Genomic DNA, 14,406 nt, shown 5'->3' with positions numbered 1-14,406 from the left:
GCGCTGCCAGGGCTGCCGCACTTGTCCCACCCCTGGGGACACCAACCCTCCCGTGGGGACCCTGTCCCACCCCTGGGGACAATGTCCCTGTCCCCAACTCCCTGTCCCCAACTCACCGTATCGCAGGCAGGAGCCACAAGATCTGGCGCTGCCAGGGCTGCCACGCTCGTCCCACCCCTGGGGACCCTGTCCCACCCCTGGGGACACCGAGTCGCCCCTGGGGACACTGTCCCTGTCCCCAACTCCCTGTCCCCAACTCACCATATCGCAGGCAGGAGCCACAAGATCTGGCGCTGCCAGGGCTGCCGCGCTCGTCCCACCCCTGGGGACACCAACCCTCCCATGGGGACCCTGTCCCACCCCTGGGGACACCGAGTCGCCCCTGGGGATCCCGTCCCACTCCTGGGGACACCGAGTCGCCCCTGGGGACACTGTCCCTGTCCCCAACTCCCTGTCCCCAGTTCACCGTATCGCAGGCAGGAGACACAAGAGCTGGTGCTGCCAGGGTTGCTGGGCTTGTCCCACCCCTGGGGACACCAACCTTCCCATGGGTACCCTGTCCCACCCCTGGGGACACCAAGTCGCCCCTGGGGACACTGTCACTGTCCCCAGCTCACTGTCCCTGTCCCCAGCTCACTGTATCACAGGCAGAAGCCACAGGAGCTGGCGCTGCCAGGGCTGCCGCACTCGTCCCACCCCTGGGGACACCAACCCTCCCGTGGGGACCCTGTCCCACCCCTGGGGACCCCGTCCCTGTCCCCAACTCACCGTATCGCAGGCGGGAGCGCAGGAGCTGGCGCTGCCAGGGCTGCCGCGCTCCCAGCGCGTGGGCTCGTCTCAGCGCCCGCTTGGCCGCCCCGAAGTCCCCGAGACTCAGCAGCACCTGGTGACAACGGCCACACGCGTTACCGGGGACCCCAGATCCCACCCAAGGGGGGGACACAGGGGGTGCACACCCCCCCAGCACCCACCTGGCCGGTGCTGCTGCAGCAGTCGCTCTCCAGCGCCGGGTCGCGCAGTTTGCGGGCGCAGTCGCGCGCCCGGGCCAGGCAGCGCAGGGCCCCCCCCGGCTGCCCCCCCCGCAGCCGCAGGTGCCCCAGGTTGAAGTATGCGCGGTACAGGTCCTCGGCCAGCTGGCCCTGCCTGCCACCGGGTCATTGTCACCTCCCTGGGTCACACACACCCACCCCTGCCTGCCACTGGGGTCACTGTCACCTCCCCGGGTCACACACACCCACCCCTGCCTGCCATTGGGGTCATTGTCACCCCCAAACCCGCCCCTGCCTGTCACTGGGGTCACTGTCACCCCCCAAACCCGCCCCTGCCTGGCACTGGGGTCACTGTCACCCCCAAACCCACCCCTGCCTGGCACTGGGGTCACTGTCACCCGCAAACCCTCCCCTGCCTGGCACTGGGGTCACTGTCACCCCCCAAACCCTCCCCTGCCTGGCACTGGGGTCACTGTCACCCCCAAACCCACCCCTGCCTGGCACTGGGGTCACTGTCACCTCCGCGTCCCCCAGCCCCGCTGCCGGGGCTCCTGCCTGTCCCCCCTTACTCAGCCAGGAAGATGCTTTTCTTCATGTAGTGCTCGCACTTGGCCGCATCCCTCAGGCTGTCGTAGACCAGCGCCAAGTTCAAGTACAGCCGCGTCCTCATCTCCGTCAGCTCCCGCCTGGACACGCTCCCTGGGGACAAAACAACCACACCGGGAGGTGACAAATATCCCGACCCGGGGCTGGAAAACCCACCCCGAGCCCCCCCAGTGCCGTGTCACCTTCCAGTTTCTCCTCCACGATGGCCAAACTGGTGCGGAACGCCCGCTCGGCCTCACGCAGCGCTGCCGTGTCCCCTCCTGCCGCTTCCGTGTCCCCTCCCGTCGCTTCCGTGTCCCCTCCCGTCGCTTCCGTGTCCCCCCCCGGCGCGCGGCTCTCGGCCATGAACATGTACGTGCGGCCGATGGTGGCCCAGGCGCGTTGCTGCTCCGTGTCGTCCGAGAGGGACCGTGCCAGCTCCAGGTGCTGCCGCTGGTGCTGCAGGGACGCTGAGAAGCCTCAGAACCCCCCTCTAAATACACCTTAGACCCCCCAAAAAATCTAAACCCCACCTTCAGCGCGGCCTCGTAGTTCTCCATCTCGGCCAAGCGCTCGCCGATCTTGCGGTGAGCGACGGCGCAGCCGATGCCGTCACCTGCCGCCTCCAGCAGCCGCAGCTCCTGCCGATGCTCCTCCAGAGCCTCCTCGTAGCGGCCTGGGATGGGGGGGGGGGTGTCAGATAGAGGCGGGGCTCAGGAGAACCCCCCTGAGTCCCCAGTCTCCCACAGCATCCTCACAGCTAAGTTGAGACCTGGACAGGCTGAGAGTTGGGCGGGGACAAATCTGATGAAATTTAACAAGGGAAAGTGTAAAGTCCTGCATCTGGGCAGGAACAACCCCAGGGTCCAGTATAGGTTGGGAAATTACATATTAGAGAACAGTGTAGGGGAAAGGGACCTGGGGGTCCTGGGGACAGCAGGGTGACCATGAGCCAGCACTGGGCCCTTGTGGCCAGGAAGCCAATGGGACCTGGGCGGGGTTAGAAGGGGGTGGTCAGTGGGTCAGAGAGGTTCTCCTGCCCCTCTACTCTGCCCTTGAAAAAGGGTTTAGTTCAGATACGATCAGGATATACTTTGGGAACATATACATACATACATATATGATATATACAGCCATACCACCTTGAGAACACCTGATCTCATCTGCTCTGGGAAGCTAAGCAGGGTCGGGCCCGGTCAGTACTTGGATGGGAGACCAGGTGGGAACAGCGGGTGCTGTGGGCTGAGCCAGCACTGGCCCTTGTGGCCAGGAAGCCAATGGCATCCTGGGGTGTATTAGAAGTGGGGTGGTTAGTAGATCGAGAGAGGTTCTCCTGCCCCTCTGCTCTGCCCTGGGGAGACCACACCTGGAATCTTGTGTCCAGTTGTGGCCCCTCAGTTCCAGCAGGACAGGGAACTGCTGGAGAGAGTCCAGCGCAGGGCAACAAAGATGCTGAAGGGAGTGGAGCATCTCCCGGGTGAGGAAAGGCTGAGGGAGCTGGGGCTCTTTAGTTTGGAGAAGAGGAGACTGAGGGGTGACCTTATTAATGTTTATAAATATATAAAGGGTGAGTGTCACAAGGACGGAGTCAGGCTCTTCTCAGTGGCAAACAATGATAGGACAAGGGGTAATGGGATCAAGCTGGAACACAAGAGGTTCCACTTAAATTTGAGAAAAACCTTCTTCTCAGTGAGGGTGGCAGAGCCTGGAACAGGCTGCCCAGGGGGTTGTGGAGTCTCCTTCTCTGCAGACATTCCAACCCCTGGACACCTTCCTGTGGAACCTCAGCTGGGTGTTCCTGCTCCATGGGGGGATTGGACTGGATGATCTTTTGAGGTCCCTTCCAATCCCACACATACTGTGACACTGTGAACCAAGCAGCCCCCCAGACAAACCATGGCTGGCCAAGATCTCCCCGAGCTGATTGCAAAGCGCCGCCTCTTCCAGCAGGTTCCCGCCGCGCTGGGCTTTGTCCTTCGCCTTCTGCAGCTCTGGGGGGGGGACACACGGTGTGGAACCCCCCTGCCCAGCCCAGGGACCCCCCTCTCATCATGCCACCCTGTGCCCAGCACAGCTGCTTGAACCCAGGGCATAAGGGGGGCTCAGCAGCCCCCCGGGGCGTGTGAGGCTTCTTGAGGCATTTAGGGGGACTCATTAGGACACTGCGGGGGGACCCAATGGGTCCCTATGGGGGCTCATTGGGGGCTGGGGGAGCCCTGGAGGAGACCATTGGGTCCCATGGGGGGTCATTTGGGGCAGTGACGAGTGGGGGGGACACATAATGGGGGGTTAAAGGGACATGGAGGGGGAAGGACTGAGGGACCAGGGGGGTGTGGGGGAGCCCGGGGGGGATGAGGGTGCCCGGGGGGGGGGATGAGGAAGCCGAGGGGGGGGGGGCGGGGGATGAGGGAGCCCGGGGGGGGTGGGGGGGGGATGAGGGAGCCCGGGGGGGGGGGGAGGGGGATGAGGGAGCCGGGGGGGGGGGGGGGGGATGAGGGTGCCCGGGGTGGGGGGGGGGATGAGGGAGCCCGAGGGGGGGCGGGGAATGAGGGAGCCCGGGGGGGGGGGTGGGTAAGGGGGGGGCCCGGGAGGGCCCGGGGACCAGGGTGGCTCTGGGGTGACCAGGGTGCTCGGGGGGAGCCCCGGAGAAGCTCCAGAGCCCCGTGTAGGCCCCGGTGGGCCCGTCTGGCCCCGTTCGGGCCCGTTTGGACCCGGACTCACGGCGAATCTCCCGCTCCGCGCTCATCACCCGCCGCCGTTCAAACCCGCCGAACGCCGCCCGCCCCGCCCCCTCCGCCCCCATTGGCCCGCGCTCCGCACCCTGCACCAATCCGCGTGGGGAAGGGAAGGAACTGGCCGTTTTCATTGGTCAGTGAGCGGAACTGAACCCGCCCCTCCTCCAGAGAGCGCCTGGCCGCAGGGGCTGCTGGGAAGTGTGGCGGCCCGGGCGCGGGGGATGCTGGGAAGTGTGGCGCCCTGCCTGGCCCCGCCCGCTGCTCCCAGTGCCACCAGTGTCCCCAGTGTCCCCAACCGCTCCAGTGTCCTCCAGACATCGCCCGCTGGCCCAGTAGCTCGCAGTAGCCCCTAGTGCTCCCCAGCACCTCCCAGCCCAGTGGCCCCAGTGTTTCCAGTACCTCCCAGTTCACTCCAGTAGCCCCAGTGCTCCCCAGTACCTCCCAGTGCCCTCCACAGTCCCCAGTGCTCCTGAGCCCATCGACTCCAATGCACCCCAGTTGCTCCCAGTGCGTTCCAGTAGCCCCCAGTAGCTCCCAGTGCCCCCAGCCCAATGGCCCCAGTGCCCCCAGTACCCCCCAGTTCACTCCAGTACCCCCAGTTCTCCCCACCCCCCCCAGCCCAATGGCCACAGTGCCCCCAGTACCTCCCAGTTCACTCCAGTACCCCCAGTGCCCCCCAGTACCTCCCAGTGCACTCCAAGGTCCCCAGTGCTCCTGAGCCCATTGACTCCAATGCACCCCAGTTGCTCCCAGTGCGTTCCAGTAGCCCCCAGTGCTCCCCAGTGCCCCCCAGCCCAATGGCCCCAGTGCCCCCAGTACCTCCCAGTTCACTCCAGTACCCCCAGTTCTCCCCATTCCCCCCACCCCAGTGACTCCAGTGCGTCCCAGTACCTCCCAGTTCACTCCAGCACCCCCAGTTCTCCCCACTTCTCCCAGCCCAGTGACTCCAGTGCATCCCAGTACCTCCCAGTTCACTCCAGCACCCCCAGTTCTCCCCATTCCCCCCCAGCCCAGTGACTCCAGTGCATCCCAGTACCTCCCAGTTCACTCCAGCACCCCCAGTTCTCCCCACTTCCCCCAGCCCAATGGCCCCAGTGTCCCCAGTACCTCCCAGTTCACTCCAGCACCCCCAGTTCTCCCCACTTCCCCCAGCCCAGTGACTCCAGTGCATCCCAGTACCTCCCAGTTCACTCCAGCACCCCCAGTTCTCCCCACCCCCCCCAGCCCAATGGCCACAGTGCCCCCAGTACCTCCCAGTTCACTCCAGTAGCCCCAGTGCTCCCCAGTACCTCCCAGTGCCCTCCACAGTCCCCAGTGCTCCTGAGCCCATTGACTCCAATGCACCCCAGTTGCTCCCAGTGCGTTCCAGTAGCCCCCAGTGCTCCCCAGTGCCCCCCAGCCCAATGGCCCCAGTGCCCCCAGTACCCCCCAGTTCACTCCAGTACCCCCAGTTCTCCCCATTCCCCCCACCCCAGTGACTCCAGTGCCCCCAGTACCTCCCAGTTCACTCCAGTACCCCCAGTGCTCCCCAGTACCTCCCAGTGCACTCCAAGGTCCCCAGTGCTCCTGAGCCCATTGACTCCAATGCACCCCAGTTGCTCCCAGTGCGTTCCAGTAGCCCCCAGTGCTCCCCAGTGCCCCCCAGCCCAATGGCCCCAGTGCCCCCAGTACCTCCCAGTTCACTCCAGTACCCCCAGTTCTCCCCACTCCCCCCCAGCCCAGTGACTCCAGTGCATCCCAGTACCTCCCAGTTCACTCCAGTACCCCCAGTTCTCCCCACTCCCCCCCAGCCCAGTGACTCCAGTGCATCCCAGTACCTCCCAGTTCACTCCAGTACCCCCAGTTCTCCCCACTCCCCCCCAGCCCAGTGACTCCAGTGCATCCCAGTACCTCCCAGTTCACTCCAGTACCCCCAGTTCTCCCCACTCCCCCCCAGCCCAGTGACTCCAGTGCGTCCCAGCACCTCCCAGTTCACTCCAGTACCCCCAGCCCAGTGCCCCCAGTGCACTACATGTCCCATTTCCCCAATCCCCAGCCCCACCCCCTGCCCCCGTGCCCCATCCCACAGCCCCACGCTGTCCCCATGTCCCCAAGTGCCACCTGGTGTCCCTGTCCCCACCCCCCTGGGGCTCAGGGATGAGAGTCGGGGCAGAGGGACACGGGACAGGGCTTGGGGACATGGCCTGAGGACAAGGGACAGGGCTTGGGGACATAGGATGGGATGCAGGGACATGGGACAGGATGTGGGATGGGGACAGAGCTTGAGGAGATGGGACATGGCTTGGGGACATGGGACATGGCTTGGGGACAAGGAACAGGGCTTGGGGACATGGGATGGGGTCGGGACGTGGGGCAGGATGTGGGGATGTGGGATGGGGACAGGACTTGGGGACAAGGGACAGGGCTTGGGGACATGGGAAAGGGCTTGGGGACATGGGAAATGGCTTGGGAACAAGGGACAGGGCTTGGGGACATGGGATGGGGTCGGGACATGGGACAGGATGTGGGGATGTGGGACGGGGACAGGGCTTGGGGACAAGGGACATGGCTTGGGGACAAAGGACAGGGCTTGGGGACATGGGACATGGCTTGGGGACATGGAACATGGATTGGGGACATGGGATGGGATGCAGGGACATGGGACAGGGTGTAGAGATGTGGGACATGGGATATGGCTTTGGGACAAGGAACATGGCTTTGGGACAAGGGACATGGCTTGGGGACAAAGGACATGGCTTGGGGACATGGGACAGGGCTTGGGGACATGGGGCAGGATGTGGGGATGTGGGATGGGGACAAGGCTTGGGGACATGGGATATGGCTTGGGAACAAGGGACAGGGCTTGGGGACATGGGACAGGGTGTGGGGATGTGGGATGGGACAGGGCTTTGGGACAAGGGACGTGGCTTGGGGACAAGGGACGGGGCCTTGGGACATGGGATGGGATGCAGGGACATGGGACAGGATGTGGGGATGTGGGATGGGGACAGGGCTTGGGGACATGAGACAGGGCTTGGGAACATGTCCCCACGGTGCCCCATCCCTCCAAGTGTCCTGGGCTTGGGGGGTGGCACCTTCACTTTGGGGACCCCCAGGGACCCCATGCCACGTCCAGGGACACCCAGGGTGACACCAGCCCCGTGGGACCCTGGGCAGTGTCCCCACCCCAGGGGACCCCCCCCAGACACCGTCACCCCCTAGTTCCTCCTCAGCACCTTTATTTCCAGCCCCACACCGGGGGGGGGGGCTCAGCCCCACATTTGGGGGGGCACAGCCCCCCCACTCCACAATGGTCACCCCCCTGAGGGTAACGGGGGGACAGGACCCCCCCAACTTAGGGGGAGCCCAATTGCACTAATTCGGGGTGTCCCCCCCTCAGACCCCATAGAGGCTCAGTGGGGGGTGCTGGGGGGCCCAGAGGGAGCCCCCCCAGCACTGGGAGGGGGCGCAGGAACAGCAGGGGAGGGGGATCATGATGGGGGGTTGTTGGGGGTCCCACCACCCCATGGCGGGGGGGGCGGCGGGTGCTGCGGGGGGGGACGAGGCGGATCCTGCAGGAGGCGCTCGATGGAGAAGGGGGCGCTGGCGGGGGGGGGCGGGGATGGAGATGGGGGGTCGGGGGGCTCCGGGGGGGCGCGGGGGGGGTAGGGGTGTCCCCGCAGGATGAAGGGGGCCAGGTCCCGCGCGAAGGCGGCCGCCCCCCCCCGCGCCACCGCCGTGTTCTGCAGCTTCAGCGCCTCGGGGGGGATGCGGCTCACGTCCACTGTCCAGTAGTTGCCCTTGGCCTTGGGCTTGGCCGGGTCCTTCAGCACCTGATGGGGTGGGGGGGACACACAGGGGATAATAGGACCCCCCGCCTATGGCTGCACCCCGGGAGGGGCACCCAGACCCCCCCGACCCAGAGACCCCCATCCCAGCTGCCCCATCCCAGGGGATCCCCCCAAACCTCCTGCACCCCACCCCAGGACCCCCCCAGTCCCTGTCCCATCCCCAGCCTCCCCCCCCCATATTGACAGGACCCCCCCTGCACCCCAAGGACCCTCCCCCAGTCCCCCCTGCTCCATCCCCAGGGACCCCCAACTATCCCAAGGGACCTGGGGGGACCCATCCAACTCTGTCACCCCTCAGGGGCCCCCCCATATCACCCCCAACCCCAAGGCCCCCCCATCTTGAGGGGACCCCCCACCCCCTGCCCTGTCCCCAGGGACCCCATCCCAAGGGACCCCCACCCCAACCCCCCCTTATCCCCAGGGACCCCCATCCCGAGGGTCCCCACCCCTATGCCCCCCCAGGGTGTTCCCCCCATCCCAGGAACCCCCAGTTAAGATGTCCCATCCCAGAGGGTCCCCCAAACCTCCTGCCCCCCCCCAATCACTCCCCCATCCACCCCCATCCACAGTCATGTCCCCCCAAACCCAAGAACCCCCAAACCTCCTGCCCTGTCCCCAGGCCCCCCCATCCCAAGGACCCCCATCCCAGCTGCCCCATCCCAGTGGATCCCCCCAAACCTCCTGCACCCCACCCCAGGACCCCCCCAGCCCCTGTCCCATCCCCAGCCTCCCCCCCCATATTGACAGGACCCCCCCTGCACCCCAAGGACCCTCCCCCAGTCCCCCCTGCTCCATCCCCAGGGACCCCCAACTATCCCAAGGGACCTGGGGGGACCCATCCAACTCTGTCACCCCTCAGGGGCCCCCCCATATCACCCCCAACCCCAAGGCCCCCCAATTTTTAGGGAACCCCCCACCCCCTGCCCTGTCCCCAGGGACCCCATCCCAAGGGACCCCCACCCCAACCCCCCCCATCCCCAGGGACCCCCATCCCGAGGGTCCCCCACCCCTATGCCCCCCCCAGGGTGTTCCCCCATCCCAGGGACCCCCAGTTAAGCTGCCCCATCCCAGGGGGTCCCCCAAACCTCCTGCCCCCCCCATCACCCCCCCATCCACATTCATGTCCCCCCCAAACCCAGGGACCCCCAAACCTCCTGCCCTGCCCCCAGACCCCCCATCCCAAGGACCCCCAGTTAAGCTGCCCCATCCCAGGGGATCCCCCAAACCTCCTGCACCCCACCCCAGGACCCCCCCCAGCCCCTGTCCCATCCCCAGCCTCCCCCCCCCATATTGACAGGACCCCCCCTGCACCCCAAGGACCCTCCCCCAGTCCCCTCCTGCTCCATCTCCAGGGACCCCCAACTATCCCAAGGGACCTGGGGGGACCCATCCAACTCTGTCACCCCTCAAGGGGCCCCCCATATCACCCCCAACCCCAAGGCCCCCCCATCTATGAGGGGACCCCCCACCCCCTGCCCTGTCCCCAGGGACCCCCATCCCGAGGGTCCCCCACACCTATGCCCCCCCAGGGTGTTCCCCTGTCCCAGGGACCCGCAGTTAAGCTGCCCCATCCCAGGGGATCCCCCCAAACCTCCTGCACCCCCCCCCCAGAACCCCCCTGTCCCATCCCCAGCCCCCACCCCATATTGACAGGACCCCCCCTGCACCCCAAGGACCCTCCCCCAGTCCCCTCCTGCTCCATCCCCAGGGTCCCCCAACTATCCCAAGGGACCTGGGGGGACCCATCCAACTCTGTCACCCCTCAAGGGGCCCCCCTATATCACCCCCAACCCCAAGGCCCCCCATCTTGAGGGGACCCCCCACCCCCTGCCCTGTCCCCAGGGACCCCATCCCAAGGGACCCCCACCCCAACCCCCCCTTATCCCCAGGGACCCCCATCCCGAGGGTCCCCCACCCCTATGCCCCCCCCAGGGTGTTCCCCCCATCCCAGGGACCCCCAGTTAAGCTGCCCCATCCCAGGGGTCCCCCAAACCTCCTGCCCCTGCCAATCACCCCCCTATCCACCCCCATCCACAGTCTTGTCCCCCCCAAACCCAGGGACCCCCAAACCTCCTGCCCTGTCCCCAGACCCCCCCATCCCAAGGACCCCCAGTTAAGCTGCCCCATCCCAGGGGATCCCCCCAAACCTGCTGCCCCCCAGGATCCCCCATCCCCAGTCATGTCCCCCCCCATCCCATGGACTCCCCCCATCCCCAATGACCCCCAGTCCTGCTGCCCCCCCCACCCCAATGGACCCCCCCCCACCCCGGCGCCCCCCACTTTGCGGGGTGTCCCCCCACCTTGGCGAAGCAGGGGTTGGAGGAGAGGTTGTGGCGGATCGAGTCCTTCCAGCCCTGGTAGCCCCCCCCGAAGAACGGGAAGAGGCGGCTGATGGCCTGGATGATCTGGGGGGGCATGGCAGCTTTGGGGGACAGCACCCACACAGCACCCACAGCACCCACACAGCACCCACAGAACCCACAGTATCCACACAGCACTCACAGAACCCACACAGCACCCACACAGCACCCACAGAACCCATAGAACCCATAGAACCCACAGCACCCACACACCACTCACAGAACCCATAGAACCCATAGAACCCACAGCACCCACACAGCACCCACAGAACCCATAGAACCCATAGAACCCACAGCACCCACACACCACTCACAGAACCCATAGAACCCATAGAACCCACAGCACCCACAGAACTCACAGCACCCACACAGCACTCACAGAACCCATAGAAACCACAGCACCGACAGCACCCACAGCACCCACAGAACCCACAGCACCCACACAGCACCCACAGAACCTAGGCACCCACACAGCACTCATAGAACCCATAGAACCCATAGAACCCACAGCACCCACACAGCATCCACAGCACCCACAGCACCCACACAGCACCCACAAAACCCAAGGAACCCACAGCACCCACGGAACCCACGGAACTCACAGAGCACCCACAGCACCCACAGAACCCACACAGCACTCATAGAACCCACAGCTCCCACACAGCACCCACAGCACCCACAGAACACACAGCACCCACAGCACCCACACAGCACCCACAGAACTCACAGCACCCACACAGCACCCACAGCACCCACACAGCACCCACAGAACCCACAGCAACCACAGAACTCACAGAACCCACACAGCACCCACACAGCACCCACAGTATCCACACAGCACCCACAGAACCCAGAGCACCCACAGAACCCATAGAACCCATAGAATCCACAGCACCCACAGAACCCACGCAGCACCCACACAGCATCCACACAGAACCCACAGCACCCACAGAGCACCCACAGAACCCACAGCACCCACAGAACCCATAGAACCCATAGAATCCACAGCACCCACAGAACCCACACAGCACCCACAGCACCCACACAGCACCCACAGAACCCACAGTATCCACACAGCACTCACAGAACCCATAGAACCCATAGAACCCACAGCACCCACACAGCACCCACAGAACCCACAGCACCCACACAGCACTCACAGAACCCATAGAACCCATAGAACCCACAGCACCCACAGAACCCACAGCACCCACACAGCATCCACAGCACCCACAGGACCCACACAGCATCCACAGAACCCACAGCACCCACACAGCACCCACAGAACCCACAGCACCCACAGAACCCACAGAACCCACAGCACCCACAGCACCCACAGCACCCACAGTATCCACACAGCACTCACAGAACCCACAGCACCCACACAGCACCCACAGCACCCACAGAACCCACAGCACCCACAGCACCCACAAACCCACACAGCACCCACAGAACTCACAGAACCCACAGCATCCCACAGTATCCACACAGCACTCACAGAACCCACAGCACCCACAGCACCCACAGCACCCACAGAACCCACACAGCACCCACACAGCACCCACACAACACCCACACAGCACCCACAGCACCCACAGCACCCACACAGCACCCACACAGCACTCACACAGCACTCACAGAACCCACAGCACCCGCACAGCACCCACAGCACCCAGAGCATCCACACAGCACTCACAGAACCCAGAGCATCCACACAGCACCCACAGCACCCACAGAACCCACAGCACCCACACAGCACCCACAGAACCCAGAGCACCCACAGAACCCACAGCACCCACAGAACCCACAGCACCCACACAGCACCCACATCACCCACAGTGTCCACCCAGCACTCACAGAACCCATAGAAACCATAGAACCCACAGCACCCACACAGCACCCACACAGCCCCACACAGCACCCACACAGCACCCACAGAGCACCCACAGCACCCACAGCACCCACAGCACCCACACAGCACCCACAGAACCCACAGCACCCACAACATCCATACAGCACCCACACAGCACCCACACAGCACCCCAGTGTTCCCAATATAGACCAGTATGTCTCAACACGTCACCCCAGTATTCCCAGCACAGACCAGTATGGCCCAGCAGGGCACCCCAGAGCTCCCAGTACAGCCCAGTTCTCCAGCCCTGCACCCCAGTGTTCCCAGCACAGACCAGTATGGCTCAACACGTCACCCCAGTGCTCCCGGTACAGACCAGTATGGCTCAACACGTCACCCCAGTGCTCCCAATACAGACCAGTATGGCTCAACACGTCACCCCAGTGCTCCCGGTACAGACCAGTGCCCAAGTCCCACACCCCAGTGCTCCCAGCCCATCCCAGTCCCCAGCACTGCATCCCAGTGCTCCCAGTTCATCCCTGTCCCTCACTCCAGTCCTCCCAGTCCATCCCAGTCCCCAGCTCTGCATCCCAGTGCTTCCAGTCCATCCCAGTCCCACACCCAGCATTCCCAATCCATCCCAGTCCCCAGCACTGCATCCCAGTGCTCCCAGTCCATCCCAGTCCCCAGCTCTGCATCCCAGAGCTCCCTTTCCATCCCAGTCCCCAGCTCTGTATCCCAGTGCTTCCAGTCCATCCCAGTCTCACAGCCCGGTGCTCCCAGTTCATCTCAGTCCCCAGCACTGCATCCCAGTGCTCTCAGTCCATCCCAGTCCCTCACTCCAGTGCTCCCACTCCATCCCAGTCCCACACCCCAGTGCTCCCAGTCCATCCCAGTCCCTCACTCCAGTGCTCCCAGTCCATCCCAGTCCCACACCCAGCATTCCCAATCCATCCCAGTCCCTCACTCCAGTGCTCCCAGTCCATCCCAGTGCCTCACTCCAGTGCTCCCAGCCCACCCCAGTCCCCAGCTCTGCATCCCAGTGCTCCCAGTCCACCCCAGTCCCACACCCCAGTGCTCCCAGTCCATCCCAGTCCCCAGCACTGCATCCCAGTGCTCCCAGTCCATCCCAGTCCCACACCCAAGGTTCCCACTACACCCCAGTCCCTCACCCCAGCATTCCCAATCCACCCCAGTCTCTCACCCCAGTGCTCCCAGTCCATCCCAGTCTCTCACCCCAGTGCTCCCAGTCCGTCCCAGTCTCTCACCCCAGTGCTCCCAGTCCATCCCAGTCCCACACCCCAGTCCATACCAGTCCATTTCAGTCCCTCACCCCAGTGCTCCCAGTCCATCTCATTCCCCAGCGCTGCATTCCAGTGCTCCCAGTCCATCCCAGTCCCACACCCCAGTGCTCCCAGTCCGTCCCAGTCTCTCACCCCAGTGCTCCCAGTCCGTCCCAGTCCCAGCCCCACACCCGTGTTCGTTCGCGGGCGCAGCCCCGACGGGGCGGCCGGTGGGTCCGAGGTCCCGGGGAGTCCCGGGGGTGCTGGGATGGGGGTCCCGGGGGTCCGAACCGAGGGGTCACTGGGGGCTGATGGGTCGGGGGGTCCCGTAGGTGGGTGGGGGGTCCCGGGGGGGGGTCCCGGGGGTCGGTACCTGGGCGAGCTTGAGGCGGCGGCCGGGGGCGGCGCGGATGACGAGGGCGATGAGCGCCAGGTAGGAGTAGGGGGGCTTGGGGTGCCGGCGGTACCGCTGCCGGCTGGGCCGGACCCCCGCCATGGCCCGGTTCGGCTCGGTTCGGCTCGGCTCTGCCGGTCCCGTCCCGGTTCGGCTCTGTTAGTCCCAGTTCAGCTCTGCCCGTCCCGGCCCCGCTCGGCTCAGCTCGTGTCTATTCGGCTCGGGTCGGGTCTCTGGGCTCGGCTCGATTCGAGTCAGTACGGATATCTGGACTCAGCACTGTTCGGCTCGGTTCGGCAAAAGTCGGCTCAGCTCGGCTCTGCCCGTCCCGTCCCGGTTCAGTTCAGCTCTGCCCGTCCCGGTTCAGTTCGGTTCGGC

General features: G+C 65.2%; 2 protein-coding genes across 3 annotated transcripts in view; both read right to left on the bottom strand.

Moving 5' to 3' along the window:
• The window catches only part of TONSL (tonsoku like, DNA repair protein), a 30,348-nt gene extending 26,002 nt beyond the window's left edge, over positions 1 to 4,346 (bottom strand). For both annotated transcript variants that reach the window (XM_082077524.1, XM_082077525.1), the window contains exons 1-7: positions 4,296 to 4,346; positions 3,470 to 3,565; positions 2,108 to 2,250; positions 1,778 to 2,033; positions 1,559 to 1,688; positions 972 to 1,143; positions 769 to 883 (exon numbers count right to left, since the gene is read on the bottom strand). In XM_082077524.1, the coding sequence (XP_081933650.1) occupies positions 769 to 883; positions 972 to 1,143; positions 1,559 to 1,688; positions 1,778 to 2,033; positions 2,108 to 2,250; positions 3,470 to 3,565; positions 4,296 to 4,320 (937 nt within the window). In that variant the 5' untranslated portion in view covers positions 4,321 to 4,346. The remainder of the gene's footprint in view (positions 1 to 768; positions 884 to 971; positions 1,144 to 1,558; positions 1,689 to 1,777; positions 2,034 to 2,107; positions 2,251 to 3,469; positions 3,566 to 4,295) is intronic.
• A 3,433-nt stretch (positions 4,347 to 7,779) lies between these two features.
• On the bottom strand, positions 7,780 to 14,130 carry LOC309452864 (forkhead activin signal transducer 3-like; the record flags this gene model as incomplete). Its single annotated transcript, XM_082077523.1, has 3 exons — positions 7,780 to 8,121; positions 10,440 to 10,544; positions 14,008 to 14,130. The coding sequence occupies 3 exons, from the start codon at positions 14,128 to 14,130 to the stop codon at positions 7,780 to 7,782; spliced, it is 570 nt and encodes a 189-aa protein (XP_081933649.1).
• Between the last annotated feature and the right edge of the window lie 276 nt (positions 14,131 to 14,406).

Source organism: Streptopelia decaocto (genome assembly GCF_964273445.1).
Source record: "Streptopelia decaocto genome assembly, contig: HAP1_SCAFFOLD_471, whole genome shotgun sequence".
NCBI lineage: Eukaryota > Metazoa > Chordata > Aves > Columbiformes > Columbidae > Streptopelia > Streptopelia decaocto.
The sequence above is the reverse complement of the archived record's forward strand: the minus strand, read 5'-3'. Positions and strand labels throughout refer to the sequence as shown.